The sequence below is a fragment of the Dendrobates tinctorius genome, unplaced genomic scaffold, assembly GCF_039654945.1.
Source record: "Dendrobates tinctorius isolate UK_male_01 unplaced genomic scaffold, ASM3965494v1 ptg000126l, whole genome shotgun sequence".
Classification (NCBI taxonomy): domain Eukaryota; kingdom Metazoa; phylum Chordata; class Amphibia; order Anura; family Dendrobatidae; genus Dendrobates; species Dendrobates tinctorius.
Window position 1 is genome coordinate 16009386 of NW_027361794.1, and position 23942 is coordinate 16033327.

The 23942-nt window shown below is 47.0% G+C and overlaps 1 protein-coding gene and 1 long non-coding RNA gene across 2 annotated transcripts in view; one reads left to right on the forward strand and one right to left on the reverse strand.

Moving 5' to 3' along the window:
- LOC141047349 (uncharacterized) overlaps positions 1 to 8834 on the forward strand; it is a 28757-nt gene extending 19923 nt beyond the window's left edge. The window contains exon 3 of the long non-coding RNA XR_012219774.1: positions 8665 to 8834. This is a non-coding gene — a long non-coding RNA (uncharacterized lncRNA). The remainder of the gene's footprint in view (positions 1 to 8664) is intronic.
- The window catches only part of LOC141047281 (uncharacterized), a 224675-nt gene that overhangs the window by 200033 nt on the left and 700 nt on the right, over positions 1 to 23942 (reverse strand). The window contains exons 2-4 of the mRNA XM_073542309.1: positions 13615 to 13764; positions 13306 to 13485; positions 13100 to 13223 (exon numbers count right to left, since the gene is read on the reverse strand). Of these exons, the coding sequence (XP_073398410.1) occupies positions 13100 to 13223; positions 13306 to 13485; positions 13615 to 13764 (454 nt within the window). The remainder of the gene's footprint in view (positions 1 to 13099; positions 13224 to 13305; positions 13486 to 13614; positions 13765 to 23942) is intronic.

The following is a 23942-nucleotide window of genomic DNA, read 5'->3' on the forward strand; positions in this document are numbered from 1 at the left end:
ATTGCCCGCGGCGCCCGGGCACTCCACAGGAATCTTCTCGGAATACACCACCTAGGCCTGTGGGTGGAGAGGTAATTCCTTTAAGTTCTAAGAGACTCTTAGTGCCAATTTCTATTGCTTTCACCTCCTCTAAGGGAGAAGGAGTTGCCATGATTGTCTCAGGGGCTACTGCTAATTTTATGTGTTATGAGTTTGCTGTCTCTTTGGGTATTTCTTTAATTCCACTTGCTCACCCCACTAAATTAGTTGGTATTGATAACACCCCACTAGCAAGTGGGGAGATTAGTCTCTGTACTCCATTGCTATCATTTCAGGTTGGTGTACTGCATGTGGAACAGCTGTCATTTTTGGTTATGCATGACCTCCCAACTAGTGTCATACTGGGGCTTCCATGGCTCCAGCTCCATAACCCCAACATTAACTGGGTTTCTGGTGAATTAGAGAAGTGGGGTGCAGATTGTTCACAGAAATGCTTGTTAACACACGTTTGTGGTATCGTCTCCGTACAAGCTTCTCTTCAGAATCTTTTGGGCCAATTCGCAGATGTCTTTTCTGTGAAGGAGTCTGAGCGGTTGCCACCTCATCGCTCCTATGACTGTACTATCAATTTGGTTCCCAATTGTAAATTCCCTAAGGGACGCCTATATAATTTATCTCCTCCTGAAAGAGAAGCTTTACGTGAGTATGTACAAGAGGCTCTAAGAAAGGGGCATATCCGTCCGTCCACCTCACCCCTGGCCGCAGGTTTCTTTTTTGTCAGTAAAAAGGATGGAGGACTTAGGCCGTGTGTAGACTACCGAGGTCTTAATGAAATAACTGTCCGTAACCAATATCCACTACCGTTGATTCCGGACCTGTTTAACCAGGTTCAGGGGGCTCGATGGTTCTCGAAGTTGGACCTGAGAGGGGCGTATAATCTCATTCGTGTAAAGGCTGGCGACGAGTGGAAGACCGCCTTCAATACCCCCGAGGGCCACTTCGAGTGTCTAGTTATGCCCTTTGGGCTGTGCAATGCTCCGGCGATTTTTCAAAATTTCACCAATGATATTTTCCAACATGCTATAGGCCGCTATGTAATTGTCTATCTGGATGATATATTGGTGTTCTCTCCTGACTTGGACTCACATTTAAATCATGTAAGGGATGTACTCCGCAATAACCAACTTTTCGCCAAGCAAGAAAAGTGTATTTTCGGGGTCCAAAGTCTATCTTTTTTGGGTCATATTTTGACACCCCAGGCCATCACAATGGAGCCGGAGAAGGTAAAAGCGGTTCTTAATTGGGCTCGTCCTGCATCTTTGAAAGCTCTTCAAAGATTTCTGGGGTTTGCCAATTTTTACCGCAAGTTTATAAAAAACTTCTCCATTGTGGTGAAACCTCTCACAGATCTTACTGTGAAAGGTTCCGACTTGGTAAACTGGAGTAAAGATGCAGTGGACGCCTTCACGTTTCTTAAGGAGAGCTTTGCCACTGCTCCTGTTCTTACCCAGCCCGATCAGGAGAGACCCTTTGTTGTTGAGGTTGACGCCTCGGAGGCAGGGGTGGGGGCAGTACTTTCACAGGGGACTTCGTCTTTGACTCATTTGAAACCCTGTGCGTTTTTCTCAAAGAAGTTTTCCCCAGCTGAAAAAAATTATGATATTGGGAATAGGGAACTGCTCGCTATAAAATTGGCCTTTGAGGAATGGCGGCATTTCCTGGAGGGGGCCAAACATCCTGTTACTGTCCTCACCGACCATAAAAATCTTGAATATCTCAAAACGGCCAAACGGCTAAATCCAAGACAGGCAAGGTGGGCGTTGTTCTTTTCACGTTTTAATTTTGTGATTTCTTTCAGACCCGGCTGCAAAAACGCCAGAGCAGACGCGCTATCTAGAAGCTTCTTGCCTGAACAACCGTCAAACATCCCACCTGTTCCCATTTTACCTGATAAAGTATTTTTGGCTTCTAATTCCTCTGATTTGTTTGCTGAAGTTAAGCAATTTCAACATTTGTCTCCGTCCGGCTCTCCTGATAATAAATGGTTCGTTCCCTGTCATTTGCGTTTGAGACTGCTGAATGAACACCACAACTCTCCTCTTTCAGGTCACCCTGGTATCTCGGGTACTATGGAGTCAATCTCCAGAAATTTTTGGTGGCCGACTTTACGCCGGGATGCCACTGCCTATGTCAAGGCGTGTGACATTTGTGCCCGGTCTAAGGTTAACCGCTCATGGCCTTTGGGAGAACTATGTCCTCTACCTGTTCCCTCCAAGCCATGGACCCATCTTTCCATGGACTTTGTTACTGATTTACTTCCCTCCCTGGGAATGACTACCTTGTGGGTTGTGGTGGATCGCTTTAGTAAGATGGCGCACTTTATTCCTTTACCCAAATTGCCGTCCGCCAAGCAATTGGTCCCCTTGTTTCTAAATCATGTGGTGCGGCTGCATGGAATTCCTTCTAATATTGTGTCAGATAGGGGTACCCAATTTGTCTCCAAATTCTGGAGAGCTTTCTGTAGTAAAATTGGCGTTTCCCTTGCTTTCTCATCGGCCTTTCACCCGGAGACCAATGGGCAGACAGAACGGGCCAATCAAGCCCTTGAACAATTCTTACGTTGCTATGTGGCTGATAAGCAAGAGACCTGGGCATCTTTTATTGCCCTGGCAGAGTTTGCCATAAATAATAGGGTGAACTCTTCCACAGGGATATCTCCCTTCTTCTGCAACATGGGATTTCACCCTAAATCCAGCTCTTTCTCTGAGGACCCCTCGGACAATCCTGAGGTAGAGGTTGTTTCCTCTGATCTGCGGTCAGTTTGGGAGCAAGTCCAAAGCAACATCAAAAAGGCTCATGAGTCACAGTGCCACTTTGCTAATATGAAAAGGAGGAGAAGTCCTTCCTTTGAAGTTGGGCAGAAAGTGTGGCTTTCTACTAAAAATCTGAAACTAAGGCTGGTTTCACATTAGCGCTTTTTAAGTGCACGCACGGCCGGGGGTAGCTCCGCCCCCGAGCCGGCTCTCTGCCCGGCGTGCCCGCCCCTTGCTTGTAGCGCCGCCTCTTAGCGCACAGCGGCGCCTGCGATCGGCGCACCCTATCTTTAGCATAGGGTGCGCAGATCGTGCGCAGGCCGTGCGCTAGTTGCGCTTTGACCTGCGCTGCGCACTTTTGACGAAAATCCGAAATCCGAAAAGTAATGTTTCACCGTAATGTGAAACCAGCCTAAGAGTCCCCTCTGGTAAACTGGCTCCCCGGTACATTGGTCCTTTTAAAATATCTCTGATAATCAACTCTGTTTCTGTCAAATTGTACCTCCCCCAGGCGATGAGAGTACATAGGGTATTCCATGTCTCTCTCCTAAAACCTTATGTACCTCCAGTTTGTCCGGCTGACACACCTCCTGCTCCTGTTGTTGTACTTGGTCACCCCGAGTTTGAGGTAAGAAAGATCTTGGACTCCAGGAAAGTTCGTGGGGTCCTGCAGTACCTGGTGGACTGGAAGGGGTATGGCCCTGAGGAGAGGTCGTGGGTGTCTCATTCTGAGGTTCATGCTCCCAGGTTATGTAAGAGGTTCCATATCAATTTTCCTGAGAAGCCTTCCCTGTGTGAGGGTCCAGGGGCCCCTCATAAAGGAGGGGGTAATGTCAGGATTCGTACCGGGGTCTAGTCTGTGTTCCACAGCAAGTCTCGCTGCCTTACTGGCTGTGCCACACAACCAGTCTGAATATACAGTTTCTGATCAACTAGTTCTTTTTCGTTCATCGTTCTTCCCCCGTTCTGGTGATTGGCTGCTTCACTGTTTCCTGTGCTTATGTCCCGCCCTCTTCCTATTTAGCACTCCACAGGGCTTTCACTCCTTGCCGGTGATTCTTCTGTGGTACGGATTCCTGCCTTCTCTACCGCGCTGTCTGGTACAACCTCTGACAGCCTCCCGGTCTCTCTTTCGTTGAGTACCTCTGGACTTCAGCCTTCCGCTTTTGTCTTTGCTGAAAGCTTAGTATTTTTTGTGTTAGTTTGGGGTTTTGTGGTTTTACCCTTCAGGTTCATTCACTCTCTAGTTTCACTCTAGTAGTCCTCCTTGCTGCTGCTTGTCTCCCTTAGGTTGTCCTGCACTCATTCCACCCACGGTTTACCCTCACTGTAGCTCCCTGCACTTACGCCGAGGTAGGGACCGCCGCCCAGTTGTCGCCCACCGGCTAGGGTGGGACCGGCAAGTAGGTAGGGTCAGTGGGTGGTGGAGCTCAGTGGCACCTTCTTCCCCCGCCGTGTGGTGGAATCATAACAGTTTATTTCAGTATGTGTATATGCCGTTTGGACTGCACGGGGCACCGGCGACCTTCCAGAGACTGATGGATCGAGTCCTGAGGCCACATAGGCAGTACGCTTCGGCCTATTTGGACGACATTGTCATTTACAGCTTGGACTGGGAGACTCATCTCCAGAAAGTACAAGCTGTGATTGACGACCTGTGGGAGGCAGGTCTAACTGCGAACCCCAAGAAATGTCACATCGGGCTAGAAGAAGCCCGGTATTTGGGGTATGTAATTGGGAGGGGTGTTGTTAAACCCCAGGTTGATAAGATTCAGGCGGTTCAGGACTGGCCACAACCTGTCAACAAGAAGCAGGTGCAAGCCTTCCTGGGGATCGCCGGCTATTATCGCCGGTTCATACCCAATTTTGCAGCCATCGCTACCCCCCTGACGGATCTTACAAAAGGGAAAGACTCCGTCATGATTAAATGGAGTTTAGCGGTTGAAGAAGCCTTGCATAGCCTAAAACGGGCACTTTGCTCTCAGCCCGTACTGGTGACTCCGGACTTCCGCAGCGAGTTTGTGGTACAAACGGATGCCTCTGATACCGGTATCGGGGCCGTACTGTCACAAGTGAGGGACGGAGTGGAACACCCAGTCCTCTATCTCAGCAGGAAGCTGAATAAACATGAGCAAAAGTATGCAGTCGTAGAAAAAGAGTGCCTCGCCATTAAGTGGGGTCTAGAGGCCCTCAAATATTACCTGGTGGGCTGAAAGTTCAGGCTGATCACTGACCATGCCCCTCTCAAGTGGATGCACTTGAACAAGGAACGGAATAGCCAGGTGACCCGGTGGTTCCTTGCCCTGCAGGCCTACACTTTTACGGTGGAGCACCGCCCAGGGGTACAGATGGGAAATGCAGATGCCCTGTCCCGAGTGCACTGTTTGGCGGGTGTCATTGCTCGACCGGAGTGGTCTGAGCAGAGGGGGGGGGATATGTGAGAATCATGTGGGAATAGTGGATGAGGGCAGGTATATCTCGCCCAGATTCCTTTCCTATGTGGCCTAGTCTGCTCAGTATCGCACCTGCTTGCTAATGAATAATGGGAGGTGGATATAAAAGGATGCCAGGTGGTTGTGTGAGTGTCTCAGCCTGGGAACACAGAGAGCCTGTCTGTGTGAGAGACACACGTGAGTGGAAGCAGTGCCCACTGCAACTGTGGTTTGGCTGGACGGGAGAAGCCCGCCAGTTGGTAGTTAGGTTGTCCATTGTTTAGTTAGTGCCGGACAGGCAAGGATTTGTTTTATGTTTTATTTCCTTTTGCATTGCTTTCACCGTTAATAAACCTGACCCAGTGTCAGTTATACACGAATCCCAGCTCTGCGCCTGAGTTTCATGCTGAACGCACGTGACCTTTGACCCCAGCAAAGGCGATCCCAGAGTGTTTTATCACACTACACTTCGAGTCAATTTTTTCTCTTTCTTGATATCATTGTTTCCTAGGGATTCAAAAGTGCTATTAGTAAAATACCAACATATATACAGCGCTACAAAAACAATATACCACCAATAAAACTGCCCACACAGAGACATACAGACTGCACTGCCCATCAATGCAGCCTGATCAGTGCCCATCAATGCAGCCTGATCAGTGCCCATCAATGCAGCCTGATCAGTGCCCATCAGCGCAGCCTGATCAATGCCTATCAATGCAGCCTCACCAGTGCCCATATTGGTGGAACTCCACTTTTACCTCAGGCTCAGACTGGTGTGGTGCAAGAATCCCCAATAGGCAGCATTGGTCCCTAAAAGGCAGGTAAATGTACCCAATAGGCAGCATACGTCCCCAATAGGCAGGTAAATGTCCCCAATAGGCAGCATAGGTCCCCAATAGGCAGGTAAATGTCCCCAATAGGCAGCACAGGTCCCCAAAAGGCAGGTAAATGTCCCCAATAGGCAGCACAGGTCCCCAATAGGCAGCACAGGTCCCCATTAGGCAGGTAAATGTCCCCAATAGGCAGGTAAATGTCCCCAATAGGCAGTACAGGTCCCCAATAGGCAGGTAAATGTCCCCATTAGGCAGCACAGGTCCCCAATAGGAAGGTAAATGTCCTCAATAGGCAGGTAAATGTCCCCACTAGGCAGGAAAATATCCCCAATAGGTAGCACAGGTCCCCACTAGGCAGGAAAATGTCCCCACTAGGCAGGAAAATATCCCCAATAGGTAGCACAGGTCCCCACTAGGCAGGAAAATGTCCCCACTAGGCAGAAAAATGTCCCCAATAGGTAGCACAGATCCTCACTTGGCAGAAAAATGTGCCCACTAGGCAGGAAAATGTCCCCAATAGGTAGCACAGGTCCCCACTAGGCAGGAAAATGTCCCCACTAGGCAGAAAAATGTCCCCAATAGGTAGCACAGGTCCCCACTAGGCAGGAAAATGTCCCCAATAGGTAGCACAGGTCCCCACCAGGCAGGAAAATGTCCCCACCAGGCAGGAAAATGTCCCCAATAGGCAGGAAAATGTCCCCAATAGGACACGGCATTAAAAAAAAAAAAGAGTACTCACCTATGTCCCCGCGCTGCTCTGAAGAGGCGCCCGCTCATCTCCGTCTTCTTTCGGCACAGGCTCAGGCGGTGTGACATCATCAGACCGCGCAGGCGGCGTGATGACAATCACGTTGTCTCTGTGCACGGTGCTGCGCCTTTCCTCGGCGCCTCGTCCCGCCCGCAATTACACGGCCCGCCGGCACTGAACTGCAGTGCAGTTCATGAGCTCAAAGTCGGCCTGGCCAGGTGCCGGATAAAAGTCTTTGGAGGGCCGCATGCGGCCCGCGGGCCGTAGTTTGAGGACCCCTGGTCTAGTGTATGGTGCGTCCTATCGATCTCCAGCTCCTTATCAATAGGATCACCAAGGATATTATTGAATAAAGTGAGCAGTGTCTGCATAATCACTTGTGAATTGATGCCTTCAGGTATACCTCTTATCCAGATACTATTGTGATTTTCTTGGTCATCAACCATATTATACAGACTGTTTATTTGCTGGCTGTGAAGATCCAGTGTTAGTTTATGAGCATTTTGATGGTCCAAAACTTGTACAACATCATCCTGTAATCTCTGTACCTTGACAGTAAGCTGTGACAGGCTATAAGTGAGGGAACATATTTTCAGTTTTGTATGTGGTCTCCAGCCTTTGTATATATTGCTCCATGTCTTGTTTAGTAGGCATAGATGCAATACGGTATACAAATCAATTATGGTGTTCCACATATCAGAATCCCCTGTGGTTTGGGAGGGGGGGAGGTAAATTCCCCTGTGAAGCAAACATTGCTCAGTATGTGGGCATCGGTGAGAACACAAGAAGATTTGTGGAGCTGTTTTCTTGTGAGACCGACATTAAGAAAGGAGAAATTGCAAGACTTTCATAATGCAAGACAGCTCAAGCCTGTGAGTTAAGAGTGCTTCTTTTTCCAAGCTGAGGCAGTAATGGCACCAGAGTGGGAAGATGTGCGCTTTGATAAGAAATGCGGGAATGTGAATTGCGACATCAATTAATCAGCACAGGCATGGAAGGAGAGTATGAGTGTTTATATTTTAAAGAGACCAAACATGAGAAATGATAAGATACACTTTTCGGTTTAAACAACATTTTGAAGATGAAAAAGGCTTCTCCCCTGTGTGACTACTCTGAAGTTTATTAAGAGTTAAATTTCCAAGTAAAACTTTTCCCGCATTAGGAACATGACAAAAGCTTCTCCCCTGTGTGAGTTCTCTGATGTGTGATAAGATTTGATTTATCTGAAAAACATTTCCCACATTCTGAACATGAAAAAGGCTTCTCCCCTGTGTGAAGTCTCTGATGTTTGATAAGACTTGATTTATCTGTAAAACATTTCCCACATTCTGAACAGGAAAAAGGCTTCTCCCCTGTGTGAGTTCTCTGATGTTTGATAAGATTTGATTTATGGTTAAAATATTTCCAACATTCTGAACATGAAAAAGGCTTCTTCCCTGTGTGAGTTCTCTGATGTGTGATAAGACTTGATTTATGGTTAAAACATTTCCCACATTCTGAACATGAAAAAGGTTTCTCCCCTGTATGAGTTCTCTGATGTGTGATAAGATTTGATTTACGGTTAAAACATTTCCCACATTCTGAACATGAAAAAGGCTTCTTCCCTGTGTGAGTTCTCTGATGTTTGCTAAGATTCGATTTCTGGTTAAAACATTTCCCACATTCTGAACAGGAAAATGGCTTCTCCCCTGTATGAGTTATCTGGTGTGTAACTAGATGTGATTTCTGGTTAAAACATTTCCCACACTTGGAACAAGAAAACCTATTCTCCTCATTTTTTTCAGAACGTGAAAATGGTTTCTTTGCTTTATCAGTTTGTTTTTTAATGCTTATTTTATGACTTTGATTTTCCTCAGGGGTCAGTAATGAATCAGAAGACAGGACCTTTTTCAAAGGATCAGATGGTCGATCTTTGCTGTGAAGGGATGATGGAATATCTGGAGTAATGGCATTCACTTCAATTGTATCCTGTGTAATCTCAAGATCATCTGATTTATAAACTGAAGATGTCAGCTGTCCCCCTGATCCCCTGGTGCAGTCATCTGCCAAGAATAAAACCAATTTTATTTTTGAATAAAATCCTTGAAATGTATATTTATTAAAATTTCTACTTAATCTCTTTAAATATGCAAGTTGTGATAAAAAAGTTAAATTAATCACAAGACAATGACATTTCAGTCTGATAGAAAACCTCATAGCATGAATCAGTAGAGCGTGGTGTTCGACTATTTGTTCATTCTGCCTCCCAAATGTAGGTGAAAATAATAACAATAAAAAGTTGTACTCATCTCACAAAAAAAACAAGCCCCACTCAGTTACATCATCTGCCAGAGGACAAACAGAGGTTTCCACATTATTAGTGGCTCAAAGGCTCTTGTAAGGCAACATGGCTTCCATAAACCAATCCAGCAATATCCGCTCTCCCAAAGTCACATCTTTCTCTCACTTCTGAGCCTTGTAGTGCATCCAAACCACATTCATTATCCATGTATTTGGCATTACTATAGCGAGAAGAATCCACTTCATTTACGGTGTGTGTCTCCTGGAGCACAATCTGGGCACTATGTGATGGGTAGTGAGATGGCAAATGTGCGATTTTCTCTCTCCAACATCCACTCAGTGCTAATTTCCAGACAGTGGCTGTGAAGTCAAAATAGTCACTACTCCTATAGATTAATTCCCTGAGGGTTATAATTTCCATAATTGAGCCACTTTATTGGGTTTTCTACTGCTCTGGTTTCTATTTTGTCATATTAGGACTTCTGTAAATGGTGTGTCACAATTTTTCTGGGATCTGGTCCTGCAACATCTGTGTCTGCCACCAGGCGCCGCCTTATTCATTCTGCAGGGGGCGCTGGTGATGCAGGAGACATTGCAACCAGAAACTCTGGATGGCACAGGCTCTGTCCTTCCAATAAGATTAGGTTGCCTGGGACCTGTAGTACCATCCAGTCTAGCAGTATGGGATTGTGTGGTGTCCAACTGAAGTACCGTATTTTTTGGATTATAAGACGCTCCGGATTATAAGATGCACCCCAAATTATGAGGAGAAAAATAGGGAAAAAACTATTTTTAATAAAATGGTGATGCTTTTCATAATCCATGCGTCGTATTGCTTACCGGGGGTGGTGGCTGCGGTGAAGTGGGGACCCAGGGTCGCTGCTGAAGGAGGCAAGAGTGGTGCGTTGCTGCAGGACGCAGGCTAGGATGAGGGGGCGTTCCAATGTGCGGCACGCCGATGCGGATGTCGGGTGCTGCCGCTACGCTCTGTCGCCGATGCTGCGGTGGGCTCTGCCGACATTTTGTGAAAGGCCAGAGCCCCCAGCAGCTCTTCCATCGTTTCCTGTGTGGTGGACTCCAGGAAAATGGCTGCCGGGAGGCGTCGCATGGGCAGATGGAGATCTCGGCACCAAGATCTCGGGAGATGAGATCACAGCACTGAAACACATCACCACAGACAGCACTTTTGCTCTGGACCTTCAGCCCCTATCAGGACCTTTGTCCTTCTCTGTGCCCTGCCGGACTCGCTTGTATTTCTCATAGCTCTATCTGGGATCTTTGTACTATTCCGCTGTGGCCTCTCCTCTATAATCCATTTTTCTAATGAGAGGAAAGAATAGCATAGCACTCACTGATCCAGGTGAAAAAGTCTGCTTTATTTAGCAATCCACATTAAAACTTCATGGCCGATAGGCTGGAGGGAGGAGTGAGCAATGTCTGATGACGGCCGTTTCGTGCTTACTAGCACTTCGACGGTGAGTGCTATGCTATTCTTTCCTCTCATTGAATACATACATTGTGTTTTCTGCACTAGCACCCGAGATCTCGGGGTTCAGCCTCCATGAGCAGTATGGACATGAGAGTCTCACATCGGCAGTAGTATTGGCAGTGCCGACTTGCTTTTTCTTCACACGTTTAATCCATTTTTCTACTTAAGTGAGGCTTGATAAAGACCCATAACAGGGTCGAAACGTTACCTTGACACTTTATTACTGCTGTGGTGACTTCAATAAATTCATCTATGTTATGCATTTGAAAAATCATATTTTGAGTGCGGCTGTTTCTTCACTTATATGACTCTAACTGGACTAGCTCCAGGTTCAGCCTGCACCTGCCCTACACGTAACAGAGTGCACGCCATTTATCTATAAACTGCACTCATTTATGGTGGACCATTGGAGCTACTATGAGTCCTGACCACAAGAGCAGAGAAAGTATTAGCACCCCCCATTTCAGGAGAGATTCTGCAGTAATCTGAATTCCTTAGGATTGAAAACAGAATGTAATTTATGACGTGGAGTGAATCCATGAAACCAGGGCTGGAGCCATGCCAACACATCTCCTGCAGGCGGGAATAAATGTATATTACAGCCATCAGCCATGCACAGCTTAGAGATAGATCATGGCACAGGTGTACTATTTTTATGTAGTTTCTCGCGACACTGTTTGAAGTTAGTCATTTTTAAATTAATAAGTCAGGATAAAGGAAACTCTGTTGTTATTATACAGAAATTCACACTTGGCCTCACTGCACATTTAATGTTAGTGATCATAAAAGCAAAGTTTGGCCAGAAAGACTGGACCTGGTCTTGTAGGGACCATATGAGACATTCAGCAGCACAGAAGGGAGAGAAGGTAGATTCATCCAATAAGATATCAGGGATCTAGGAAGTCAACAGCATCATTACCCTCCGCTTTCTCTTACAGACCTATCTTAGGCTGGTTTCACATTTGCGTTTTTTTGCGCAGCGTTTTTGCGCATACGTGTGCATGCGTTTTCCCCCCCTATATTTAACATGGGTGCGCAAAAAAAACGCAAGCAAAGCAAAAAACGCGCTGCAAAAAAACGCAAGTGTGAAAGTAGCCTTAATATTTTTCTTCAAGTGATTTTCTAACTTGTCAGAACATTCTATGTATGCTGTCATTTGGCTTTGTAGTTTATAGATCTCGGCAAGTAACAGTCAGCGTCATCTAATACAGGATCGTCAAAGGATAACTTCTATAGAAAAGGGTTTTCAATGACCAACGTCATTTGAAATGTTTTGCATGGTGGAAAACGTGGTCTAGCGGCAAAATGGTGATCACACAATTGTGATACGGCCGGACTACACCACCGATAAAGCCGCCATAGCCGGTGACTGAGAAGAATCTGTGACTTGTCTATATTTAGTGGTCAGTACTGTATTGTAAGAGTTCCAATGGATTGTGATGAATAAGAAAATGCTCACACAAGAATTGAATTACTAAATTGATTTACTTAATAAATGATAAGATCAAATAATAAACAGTATAAAACTATAAATACAAATGCATTAATCAGAAACAAGCATTATTCATACGTTACATTATTCAGATAGACGTCGACCAGTCATCCTCTATGAGCCAAAAGAGAGTGAGCACGTCTCCTGGTTCTTTTAAAATGTTCAGCTAAAAGGTGTGTCCAGCCCCACCATATGGGGAATGATGTCACAAGTCTATTGTCCATTGGCTATAAACACATCCCCTCAATACCTGTTTTAACCAGTACATAATACAGGAAGCTAGAGGAGGAGGCCTCATGTGTGCCACATAGACAGCAAGCTGGAGGAGGGGCTTCGGAGCACAAGATAACATCCTTGGGAAAGTTAACACACCCAATCTAATTAGGGTAGTTGCCTTGAATATCAATGGTCCTTTGTTGATGGATAAACAAATGACCAGTAATTTACATTCCTTTATCTTAAGTAAGTTTCAGTGACCTTTTGCTTACCTCATCTCAGTGTATATTATATTAAACTGATTGAAACCATATAAAAATAACTTGTACTATACAAGTACTCACCCGACCGGTTATAAATAGTAATCTTCTCTTTACATCGCTCATCACCCCTCACATATGTCTCTGTAGCATTAATATGGGTCAGATCTTCACCCTGAAGCAAACATTGTAAAAGTCACAGACAGATGGAGAAGTCACATCTATGATCAGCTCTAATCCTGCCATCTCCACCGTTCTCATTACACAAGTATAAAACATATAATACTGATGGATAAAACAAGACTGAGCACAAGACCTTCACAGCCGTCTACACATCATAGGGGAGATCTCATGACACCTTCTCTCCATCTACCTGATGATCCTGAGGAACATTGGGATCTTCTTGTTTACAGTCCTGTGGAAGAAGAGGATGGGGACATCTCTCTGGTGTTGTCATCTTACTGGATAGATCTGGAGGAAACACATACAGGGACTGAATTCATTCTTTACATACAGATAATTATAGGCCGTGTGTATTTAGTCCTGTCTATTACCTGGTGATGTGAGGGGCTGGGGAACCTCCATCATGACGTCCTTGTACAGATCTTTGTGTCCTTCTAAATACTCCCACTCCTCCATGGAGAAATAGACAGCGACATCCTGACACCTTATAGGAACCTGACACATACAATGATACCGTCATCCCCCGATCCCTTCATAGCGTTACTGTATAATATCCCAGCATTCCCAGCAGTGTCACCTCTCCAGTCAGCAGCTCAAACATCTTGTAGGTGAGTTCTAGGATCTTCTGGTCATCGATGTCCTCATGTATCAGGGGGTGAGGTGGAGGCCCCGTGATTGGGCTCAGGGATCTTCCCCATCCCTCAGACACAGGGTCCTGACAGCGCTCACTAGAGGTCTTCTTCACTACTGTGTAATCCTGGTTATGGAGAGACACATTAATAAACCTCACTACAGACATTTCCTGAGTCCTCACCTCTCCAGTTCTGTCCATCTGTTATTCCCATAGATAAGAATGATGTAATGTGACGTCATCAGAATCTCTCACCTCTCCAGTAAGCCGGAAGAGGATCTCTAGGGTGAGGTGTAATATCCTCTCCACCATCTTGTCTCTGTCCATATCCATCCTTGATGGGTAAATCAGGAAAATTCTCTTATGTAGAAGATCTTCACTGAGAGGATCCGATATTGTAGATACCTGAATGAGAAGATGAGCCGATGTAACATCATAAAATCCTGTGTAATAATACAATTACTGGAGATAATAAGGGAAACATATGAGATTTATTATTTTACAGTATTTAGTTTCTTCTTTACATCTACTAATAAAACCTGTTGTGAGTTCATTTTTCCCTTCACCAGTATCAGTATCCGTTACCCCTGATTTCTGATCTATTCTCCAGAGTTAAAGGTGCTTGCTGGTTTACCAAGCTTGACCTCAGGGGGGCGTATAATCTTATCCGCATTAAGCATGGAGATGAATGGAAGACAGCGTTTAATACTCCAGAGGGACATTTTGAGTACCTGGTGATGCCTTTTGGGCTCACTAATGCCCCTTCTGTCTTCCAGTGCTTCATGAACGATATATTCCGAGACTTTGTGGATAAATTTTTGATTATCTATCTGGATGATGTTTTGATCTTCTCCAAGAATTGGGACTCTCATGTGGAACATGTTCGGACTGTGTTCCGGATTTTGAGGGAGAATTCCCTGTATGTCAAGGGATCGAAATGCCTTTTTGGGGTACAGAGGATTTCATTTTTGGGATTTATTTTGTCTCCGTCAACTATTGAAATGGACCCGGCCAAGGTACAGGCCATTTATGATTGGGTTCAGCCCACCTCTTTGAATGCCCTCCAGAAGTTTTTGGGTTTTGCTAATTTTTATCGGAAATTTATAGCTAATTTTTCTGGTATTGCCAAGCCATTGACGGATTTGACTAGGAAGGGTGCTGATGTGCTGAATTGGTCTCCGGAGGCTGTTTCTTCCTTTCAGGAGCTGAAGCGAAGATTCACTTCTGCTCCGGTTTTGCGGCAACCTGATGGCTCACTCCCGTTTCAGGTGGAGGTGGACGCTTCTGAGATTGGTGCAGGAGCGGTGTTGTCCCAAAAAGATCCTGTGACATCTAAAATGAATCCTTGTGCTTTCTTTTCCCGAAAGTTCTCCCCATCCGAACGTAACTATGATGTGGGGAATCGGAAACTGTTGGCCATGAAATGGGCATTTGAGGAGTGGAGACATTGGTTGGAGGGAGCCAAACACCAAGTCGTGGTCCTTACTGACCACAAGAATTTGATTTACCTGGAGTCGGCCAAGCGCTTGAATCCTAGACAGGCTAGGTGGGCCTTGTTTTTCACACGTTTTGATTTTGTGGTCTCTTTTCTTCCGGGCACTAAGAATGTCAAAGCAGACGCCCTCTCTAGGAGTTTCCTTGCCGATTCTCCTGTTGTGACTAAGCCTGCTACCATCTTAGGCGAGGGGGTAGTTCTTTCTGCCATCTCGCCCGATTTGAGACGTGCTCTGGAAGAGTTTCAGGAGGACAAACCTGAGCGTTGTCCCAGTGGAAAGTTGTATGTTCCTGACCAGTGGAGGAAGAGAGTGATGTCTGAAGTTCATTGCTCTGCATTGGCTGGTCATCCAGGTATTTTTGGTACTAGAGATCTGGTGAGTAGGTCTTTTTGGTGGCCCGCCTTGTCTCGTGATGTCAGGAATTTTGTGCAGTCCTGTGGGACTTGCTCCCGGTCTAAACCTTGTTCTCGCTCTAGTGGCTTGTTGATGCCTTTGCCGGTGCCCAGGAGGCCATGGACCCATATTTCAATGTATTTTATCTCTGATATGCCTGTCTCTCAGAGAATGACTGTTATTTGGGTGATTTGTGATAGATTCTCTAAGATGGTCGATCTTGTACCACTCCCTAAGTTGCCATCTTCCTCTGAGTGCCCTTGCTTTTGCAACAGGTGGTTCGCTTGCACGGGATTCCTGAGAACATTGTATCTGACAGAGGCGTTCAGTTTGTGTCTAGATTTTGGAGGACTTTCTGTTCCAAGCTGGGAATTCAGTTGTCCTTCTCCTCTGCGTTTCACCCTCAGACCAATGGGCAGACGGAGAGAACAAACCAGACTTTGGAGTCGTATTTGAGATGTTTTATTTCTGCCGATCAGGATGATTGGGTTTCATTTATGCCCTTGGCCGAATTTGCTTTAAATAATAGAGCTAGTTCTGCCACTTTGATGTCACCTTTTTTTTGTAACTTTGGGTTTCACCCTCGATTTTCTTCAGGGCAGGTGGAGCCTTCTGCCTGCCCAGGTGTTGAAACTGTGGTGGAGAGAATGCACCAGATCTGGGACCAAGTAGTGGATAAGTTGACACTCCCAGGAAAAGGCCCAGTGGTTTTCCAACCGGCGTAGAACCGTTGGTCCCCAGTTTAAGGTGGGTGATATGGTTTGGTTGTCATCAAAAAATATCGCTATGAAGGTGGCTTCTCCTAAGTTTAAGCCTAGATTTATTGGACCTTACAAGATTTTGGAGATTATTAATCCGGTCTCTTTTCGGTTGGCTCTTCCTGTCACATTTAAAATTCATAATGTGTTTCATAAGTCCTTGTTGAAGAGGTTTGTTGAACCAGTAGTTCCTGTGGTGGCACCTCCTGACCCTATATTGGTTGAAGGTAACATGGAATATGAGGTAGAGAAGATACTGGATTCCCATCTGGCTAGACGGAGACTCCAGTATTTGGTTAAGTGGAAGGGTTATGGTCAGGAGGATAATTCATGGGTCTCTGCCACTGATATTCTTGCCGAAAGATTGGTGTGTGCCTTTCATCGGGCTCACCCGGATCGCCCTGGTGGCATGGATGAGGGTTCGGTGACCCCTCCTCAAGGGGGAGGTACTGTTGCGAGTTCATTTTTCCCTTCACCATTGAGGTCTGATGAACTCCCTCCTCTGGTGAAGGAAGGTAGTGAGACTGATTACCAAACACCTGGGCAGCTAGATGATAACTGGGTGGCTGGAATTGAGGACTGGATATAAGGCTGCCGACGCCCTTCTTCCTGGCTGGTGATTTTCCTGCTGGATTCTTGGAGACCAGTCTGATTCCTGCGTCTCAAAGCTAAGTTTTTCTGCTCTGCTTTGTACTCTTCAGTTTTGTTTTTTGTTTTGCCTTGTTTTTTGGGAGTTCTGCCATCCCCGGCCGGGGGTGAGCTGAATTCCATTTTTGTCTCTGATCTGTTGATCTTTTGCTCTGTCTTCAGAATATACCTGAGTGCTGATATAGTCTTTTGAAGCCTAGCGACTTCAGGGCCTGTTTTTCCTATCAGTCGGTTGGCTCATTTTTATAGGGTTTTTGCGGATGGCAGACAGCAGCTTTCCTGTCCTGTCCTATGCAGTTAGCTTGGGCCACATCATTTGCTCAACCTATCTTTCTATCTGTGTTAGTGTTTTCATCTTGCTTCACCGTCATTATATCTTGGGGGCTGCCTATTGCTTTGGGGTCTGCTCTGGGGCAGTTTAGTTTTTCCCCCTTTCTGTCTTTAGGCTATGTAGCTCTCCGGCTGTGATCGAGGGGTCTAGGGCACCGTAGGAACCCCCCACGGCTACTGCTAGTTGTTGTGGATAGGTTCAGGGGTCTGCAATCCGATAGCTGCCAACCTCTCTGGTTTTTCTGGACTTAGCTGGTATTTTGTTTTTTCCTCCTTCGGTGACTCATCATAACAAAAACCTATATATTTAGGCCACAGACAAGCAGTTTCTTCCTCGGAGTCGGCAGCTGAATACGTTCCTCATAGACTCATCTTCCATAACGCTAATTCTCGTCTCATTTACCGACACTGGAATCGGCATTAGCAATACTGCAGGAGATATTCATTACACGTGACAGGAGAAATAACTACTTCATGATGAGGACGACATCTTCATCTTCTACTATGGCTCTAGAAACATATTTGGCCAGAGTCCGTCACTGACTCCATCCCCACCGGCCATCTATATGAAGGTTTCCCGTCTTCCCCGCACTGTAATCTTCTATCACGTTAGATCTCAGGTCTGATTCACACACAGAAGTATGAGGCTTTCATAAATGCAAATTGCCTCTTCAGAGAGAAAGAGGACTTGAACTTTATAGCGCCACCTGTTGGTAGTAGCGATCCTACACGTCACAATCGACCCTTTAACGAATCTTGTAATAGGACTTAAGATAAAAGCCAAAACAGAACCCCAATTTGCAGACACGGTGTTTCGGGCTATTGGCCCTCGTCAGTGCAAAGTATGAGAACTGATTTGGCTAGGGGAGAGGCTCTGGACTGGGGTCTAAGGTTTCTCCTTGTGGAGAGTGACATACCACCTCTGGCTTGTCAAGGTGAGGAGGCTTATTCGCCGCGCAATGCTCCTCTGGGAAATTTAATATGCAAATTGCCTCTACAGAGAGAAAGAGGACTTGAACTCTATAGCGCCACCTCTTTCTCTCTGATGAGGCAATTTGCATATTACATTTCCCAGAGGAGCATTGCACGGCGAATAAGCCTCCTCACCTTGACAAGCCAGAGCTGGTATGTCACTCTCCACAAGGAGAAACCTTAGGCCCCAGGATTATATAAAAGCTTCTTTGTAAGAACAACAAGACAGGAGATATATGAGGCCAATGTCTCCACGTACAGTGGTATATTTTAACATTTTCCCGTAGGCTTCCGTATATTACATGAAAAACACAAAAAATAAGAAATAAAATTGGGGATGGAGATACTGTGGAACATAATTCTGTGTGCGGGAACCAAGAAAGGGGCTCTGTGGCATTAAGTATGGGGAAGAGGGAGAACTGATTATCTCCTGGTTTGGGTGGAAACATATTGTGTGTGGAGGATGGCGATACTGGGGGAACATTATACTGTATATGGGGCCAAGTAAGAGGCCCCGTACTATGAGAGTAATACAGGTTTCCTTGGTTCTCGTGTTTCATAGTTGGGTCGTTTGTATCTATCAGCGGAAAAGGAACAAAACCATTGTGATTCTTATAAGGAGACAACACAGAAACCCCTAAATATAACATTTTATACCAACCCCACAATCTGTGACTCTTCAGGGTAAATCGCTCTCTCACCATTGGATTAGAGCTGATACTATGAAGCTAAAGAGACTAAAAAGATGTGGAGAATCCACACCTACCTTCACCCCCCAGAGCCGCACACATGTAGGGCAGTTCTGTGTGCGCACAGGACCTGTGATGAGGTCACAGCCGGGGAGGAGTCAGGGGTCACATGATCAGGGGCCTCAGTGTATGCAGGACTCTAGTGATGGGCAATCCGGCTCTTTTTGGCTCAAAAAGCGGCTTTTCTTGAAAAAAGTGCTACTTTCCCCTCTTTTCTCCCTCCAGTCCCTTCACTATAAAGCCTGGGCCTCATTATACAGCTGTACAGGAGTCTAGTCATGGGCAGTCCGGCTCTTCTTGCTCCTTTCCCCTCTTTTCTCCCTCCAGTCTCTTCACTATAAAGCCTGGGCCTCATTATACAGCTGTACAGAGGTCTAGTGATGGGCAGTCTGGCTCTTCTTGCTCCTTTCCCCTCTTTTCTCCCTCCAGTCCCTTCACTATAAAGCCTGGGCCTCATTATACAGCTGTACAGGGCTCTAGTGATGGGCAGTCTGGCTCTTCTTGCTCCTTTCCCCTCTTTTCTACCTCCAGTACCTTCACTATAAAGCCTGGGCCTCATTATACAGCTGTACAGAGGTCTAGTGATGGGCAGTCCGGCTCTTCTTGCTCCTTTCCCCTCTTTTCTACCTCCAGTACCTTCACTATAAAGCCTGGGCCTCATTATACAGCTGTACAGAGGTCTAGTGATGGGCAGTCCGGCTCTTCTTGCTCCTTTCCCCTCTTTTCTACCTCCAGTACCTTCACTATAAAGCCTGGGCCTCATTATACAGCTGTACAGAGGTCTAGTGATGGGCAGTCCGGCTCTTCTTGCTCCTTTCCCCTCTTTTCTCCCTCCAGTCTCTTCACTATAATGCCTGGGCCTCATTATACAGCTGTACAGGGTTCTAGTGATGGGCAGTCCGGCTCTTCTTGCTCCTTTCCCCTCTTTTCTCCCTCCAGTCCCTTCACTATAAAGCCTGGGCCTCATTATACAGCTGTACAGGGGTCTAGTGATGGGCAGTCCGGCTCTTCTTGCTCCTTTCCCTCTTTTCTCCCTCCAGTCCCTTCATTATAAAGCCTGGGCCTCATTATACAGCTGTACAGGGGTCTAGTGATGGGCTGTCCAGGTCTTCTTGCTCCTTTCCCCTCTTTTCTCCCTCCAGTCTCTTCACTGTAAAGCCTGGGCCTCATTATACAGCTGTACAGGGGTCTAGTGATGGGCAGTCCGGCTCTTCTTGCTCCTTTCCCCTCTTTTCTCCCTCCAGTCTCTTCACTATAAAGCCTGGGCCTCATTATACAGCTGTACAGGGGTCTAGTGATGGGCAGTCCGGCTCTTCTTGCTCATTTCCCCTCTTTTCTCCCTCCTGTCCCTTCACTATAAAGCCTGGGCCTCATTATACAGCTGTACAGGGGTCTAGTGATGGGCAGTCCGGCTCTTCTTGCTCCTTTCCCCTCTTTTCTCCCTCCAGTCCCTTCACTATAAAGCCTGGGCCTCATTATACAGCTGTACAGGGGTCTAGTGATGGGCAGTCCGGCTCTTCTTGCTCCTTTCCCCTCTTTTCTCCCTCCAGTCTCTTCACTATAAAGCCTGGGCCTCATTATACAGCTGTACAGAGGTCTAGTGATGGGCAGTCTGGCTCTTCTTGCTCCTTTCCCCTCTTTTCTCCCTCCAGTCTCTTCACTATAAAGCCTGGGCCTCATTATACAGCTGTACAGGGGTCTAGTGATGGGCAGTCCGGCTCTTCTTGCTCCTTTCCCCTCTTTTCTCCCTCCAGTCTCTTCACTATAAAGCCTGGGCCTCATTATACAGCTGTACAGGGGTCTAGTGATGGGCAGTCCGGCTCTTCTTGCTCCTTTCCCCTCTTTTCTCCCTCCAGTCTCTTCACTATAAAGCCTGGGCCTCATTTTACAGCTGTACAGGGGTCTAGTGATGGGCAGTCTGGCTCTTCTTGCTCCTTTACCCTCTTTTCTTCCTCCAGTCCCTTCACTATAAAGCCTGGGCCTCATTATACAGCTGTACAGGGGTCTAGTGATGGGCAGTCCGGCTCTTCTTGCTCCTTTCCCCTCTTTTCTCCCTCCAGTCCCTTCACTATATAGCCTGGGACTCATTATACAGCTGTACAGGAGTCTAGTGATGGGCAGTCTGGCTCTTCTTGCTCCTTTCCCCTCTTTTCTCCCTCCAGTCTCTTCACTATAAAGCCTGGGCCTCATTATACAGCTGTACAGGGGTCTAGTGATGGGCAGTCCGGCTCTTCTTTCTCCTTTCCCCTCTTTTCTCCCTCCAGTCCCTTCACTATAAAGCCTGGGCCTCATTATACAGCTGTACAGGAGTCTAGTGATGGGCAGTCTGGCTCTTCTTGCTCCTTTCCCCTCTTTTCTCCCTCCAGTCTCTTCACTATAAAGCCTGGGCCTCATTATACAGCTGTACAGGGGTCTAGTGATGGGCAGTCCGGCTCTTCTTGCTCCTTTCCCCTCTTTTCTCCCTCCAGTCCCTTCACTATAAAGCCTGGGCCTCATTATACAGCTGTACAGGGGTCTAGTAATGGGCAGTCTGGCTCTTCTTGCTCCTTTCCCCTCTTTTCTCCCTCCAGTCCCTTCACTATAAAGCCTGGGCCTCATTATACAGCTGTACAGGGGTCTAGTGATGGGCAGTCTGGCTCTTCTTGCTCCTAATCCCTCTTTTCTACCTCCAGTACCTTCACTATAAAGCCTGGGCCTCATTATACAGCTGTACAGAGGTCTAGTGATGGGCAGTCGGGCTCTTCTTGCTCCTTTCCCCTCTTTTCTCCCTCCAGTTCCTTCACTATAAAGCCTGGGCCTCATTATACAGCTGTACAGGGGTCTAGTGATGGGCAGTCTGGTTCTTCTTGCTCCTTTCCCCTCTTTTCTCCCTCCAGTCCCTTCACTATAAAGCCTGGGCCTCATTATACAGCTGTACAGGGGTCTAGTGATGGGCAGTCCGGCTCTTCTTGCTCCTTTCCCTCTTTTCTCCCTCCAGTCCCTTCATTATAAAGCCTGGGCCTCATTATACAGCTGTACAGGGGTCTAGTGATGGGCTGTCCAGCTCTTCTTGCTCCTTTCCCCTCTTTTCTCCCTCCAGTCTCTTCACTATAAAGCCTGGGCCTCATTATACAGCTGTACAGGGGTCTAGTGATGGGCAGTCCGGCTCTTCTTGCTCCTTTCCCCTCTTTTCTCCCTCCAGTCTCTTCACTATAAAGCCTGGGCCTCATTATACAGCTGTACAGGGGTCTAGTGATGGGCAGTCCGGCTCTTCTTGCTCCTTTCCCCTCTTTTCTCCCTCCAGTCCTTTCACTATAAAGCCTGGGCCTCATTATACAGCTGTACAGGGGTCTAGTGATGGGCAGTCTGGCTGTTCTTGCTCCTTTCCCTTCTTTTCTCCCTCCAGTCCCTTCACTATAAAGCCTGGGTCTCATTATACAGCTGCACAGGGGTCTAGTGATGGGCAGTCCGGCTCTTCTTGCTCTTTTCCCCTCTTTTCTCCCTCCAGTCCCTTCACTATAAAGCCTGGGCCTCATTATACAGCTGTACAGGGGTCTAGTGATGGGCAGTCCGGCTCTTCTTGCTCATTTCCCCTCTTTTCTACCTCCTGTCCCTTCACTATAAAGCCTGGGCCTCATTATACAGCTGTACAGGGGTCTAGTGATGGGCAGTCCGGCTCTTCTTGCTACTTTCCCCTCTTTTCTCCCTCCAGTCCCTTCACTATAAAGCCTGGGCCTCATTATACAGCTGTACAGGGGTCTAGTGATGGGCAGTCCGGCTCTTCTTGCTCCTTTCCCCTCTTTTCTCCCTCCAGTCTCTTCACTATAAAGCCTGGGCCTCATTATACAGCTGTACAGAGGTCTAGTGATGGGCAGTCTGGCTCTTCTTGCTCCTTTCCCCTCTTTTCTCCCTCCAGTCCCTTCACTATAAAGCCTGGGCCTCATTCTACAGCTGTACAGGGGTCTAGTGAAGGCTTTTAGCCCTTTCCTCAGACTGTAGCTCCTGGGATCAGGCCCTCCCTCCTGTCCATATTGCTGATTTGTGTTCTCCTCTAATACCTGAGATTTGTCCATGTGTTCTACATTAGTCAGTGTGGTGACATCTGACGGCACTGATTATTCTAAGGCTATGTGCACACGTTGCGGATTTGCTGCGGATCCACAAGTGATTTACAGTACAATGTTATTCTATGGGGAAAAAAACGCTGTGTACATGCTGCTGAAAAATCCAAGCGAAAACGCAGCAGTTTATTTTCCGCAGCATGTCAATACTTTGTGTGGATTCCGCAGCGTTTCTACACCCATTCCATTATAGGAATCCGCAGGTGTAAAAACACAGGCGAAATCTGTACAAAATCCACAATAAATCCGCATAAAAACCTCACGGATTTAGACCTGCGGATTCTGCCAAGAGATGCAGATTCCACACAGAAAATTCCACACAGCAATCCGCAACATGTGCACATACCCTTATAAGTAAATCCTTGGAGACATGTTCCAGGTTCTTACAGAGTAACTCTGATATCTGCACCATACATGGCACCCCTTACCTACCAATTCTGGTATGCATGGTCCCCTCACCCCCAATCCTGGTATGCATGGTCCCCTCATCCCCAATCCTGGTATGCATGGTCCCCTCACCCCCAATCCTGGTATGCATGGTCACCTCACCCCCCCTATCCTGGTATGCATGGTCACCTCACCCCCCCTATCCTGGAATGTATGGGCCCCTCACCCCCAATTCTGGTATGCGTGGTCCCCTCACCACCCAATCCTGGTATGCATGGCCCCCTCACCCCCAATTCTGGTATGTGTGGTCCCCTCACCCCCCAATCCTGGTATGCATGGCCCTCTCACCCCCCTTTCCTGGTATGCATGGTCCTCTCACCCCCAATCCTGGTATGCATGGCCCCCTCACCCCTCAATCCTGGTATGCATGGTCCTCTCACCCCCCTTTCCTGGTATGCATGGTCCTCTCACCCCCAATCCTGGTATGCATGGTCCTCTCACCCCTCCTATCCTGGTATGCATGGTCCCCTCACCCCCCTTTCCTGGTATGCGTGGTCCTCTCACCCCCAATCCTGGTATGCATGGCCCCCTCACCCCTCAATCCTGGTATGCATGGTCCCCTCACCATCTTTCCTGATATGCATGGTCCCCTCACCCCCCTTTCCTGGTATGCATGGTCCCCTCACCCCCAATCCTGGTATGCATGGCCCCCTCACCCCTCAATCCTGGTATGCATGGTCCCTTCACCCC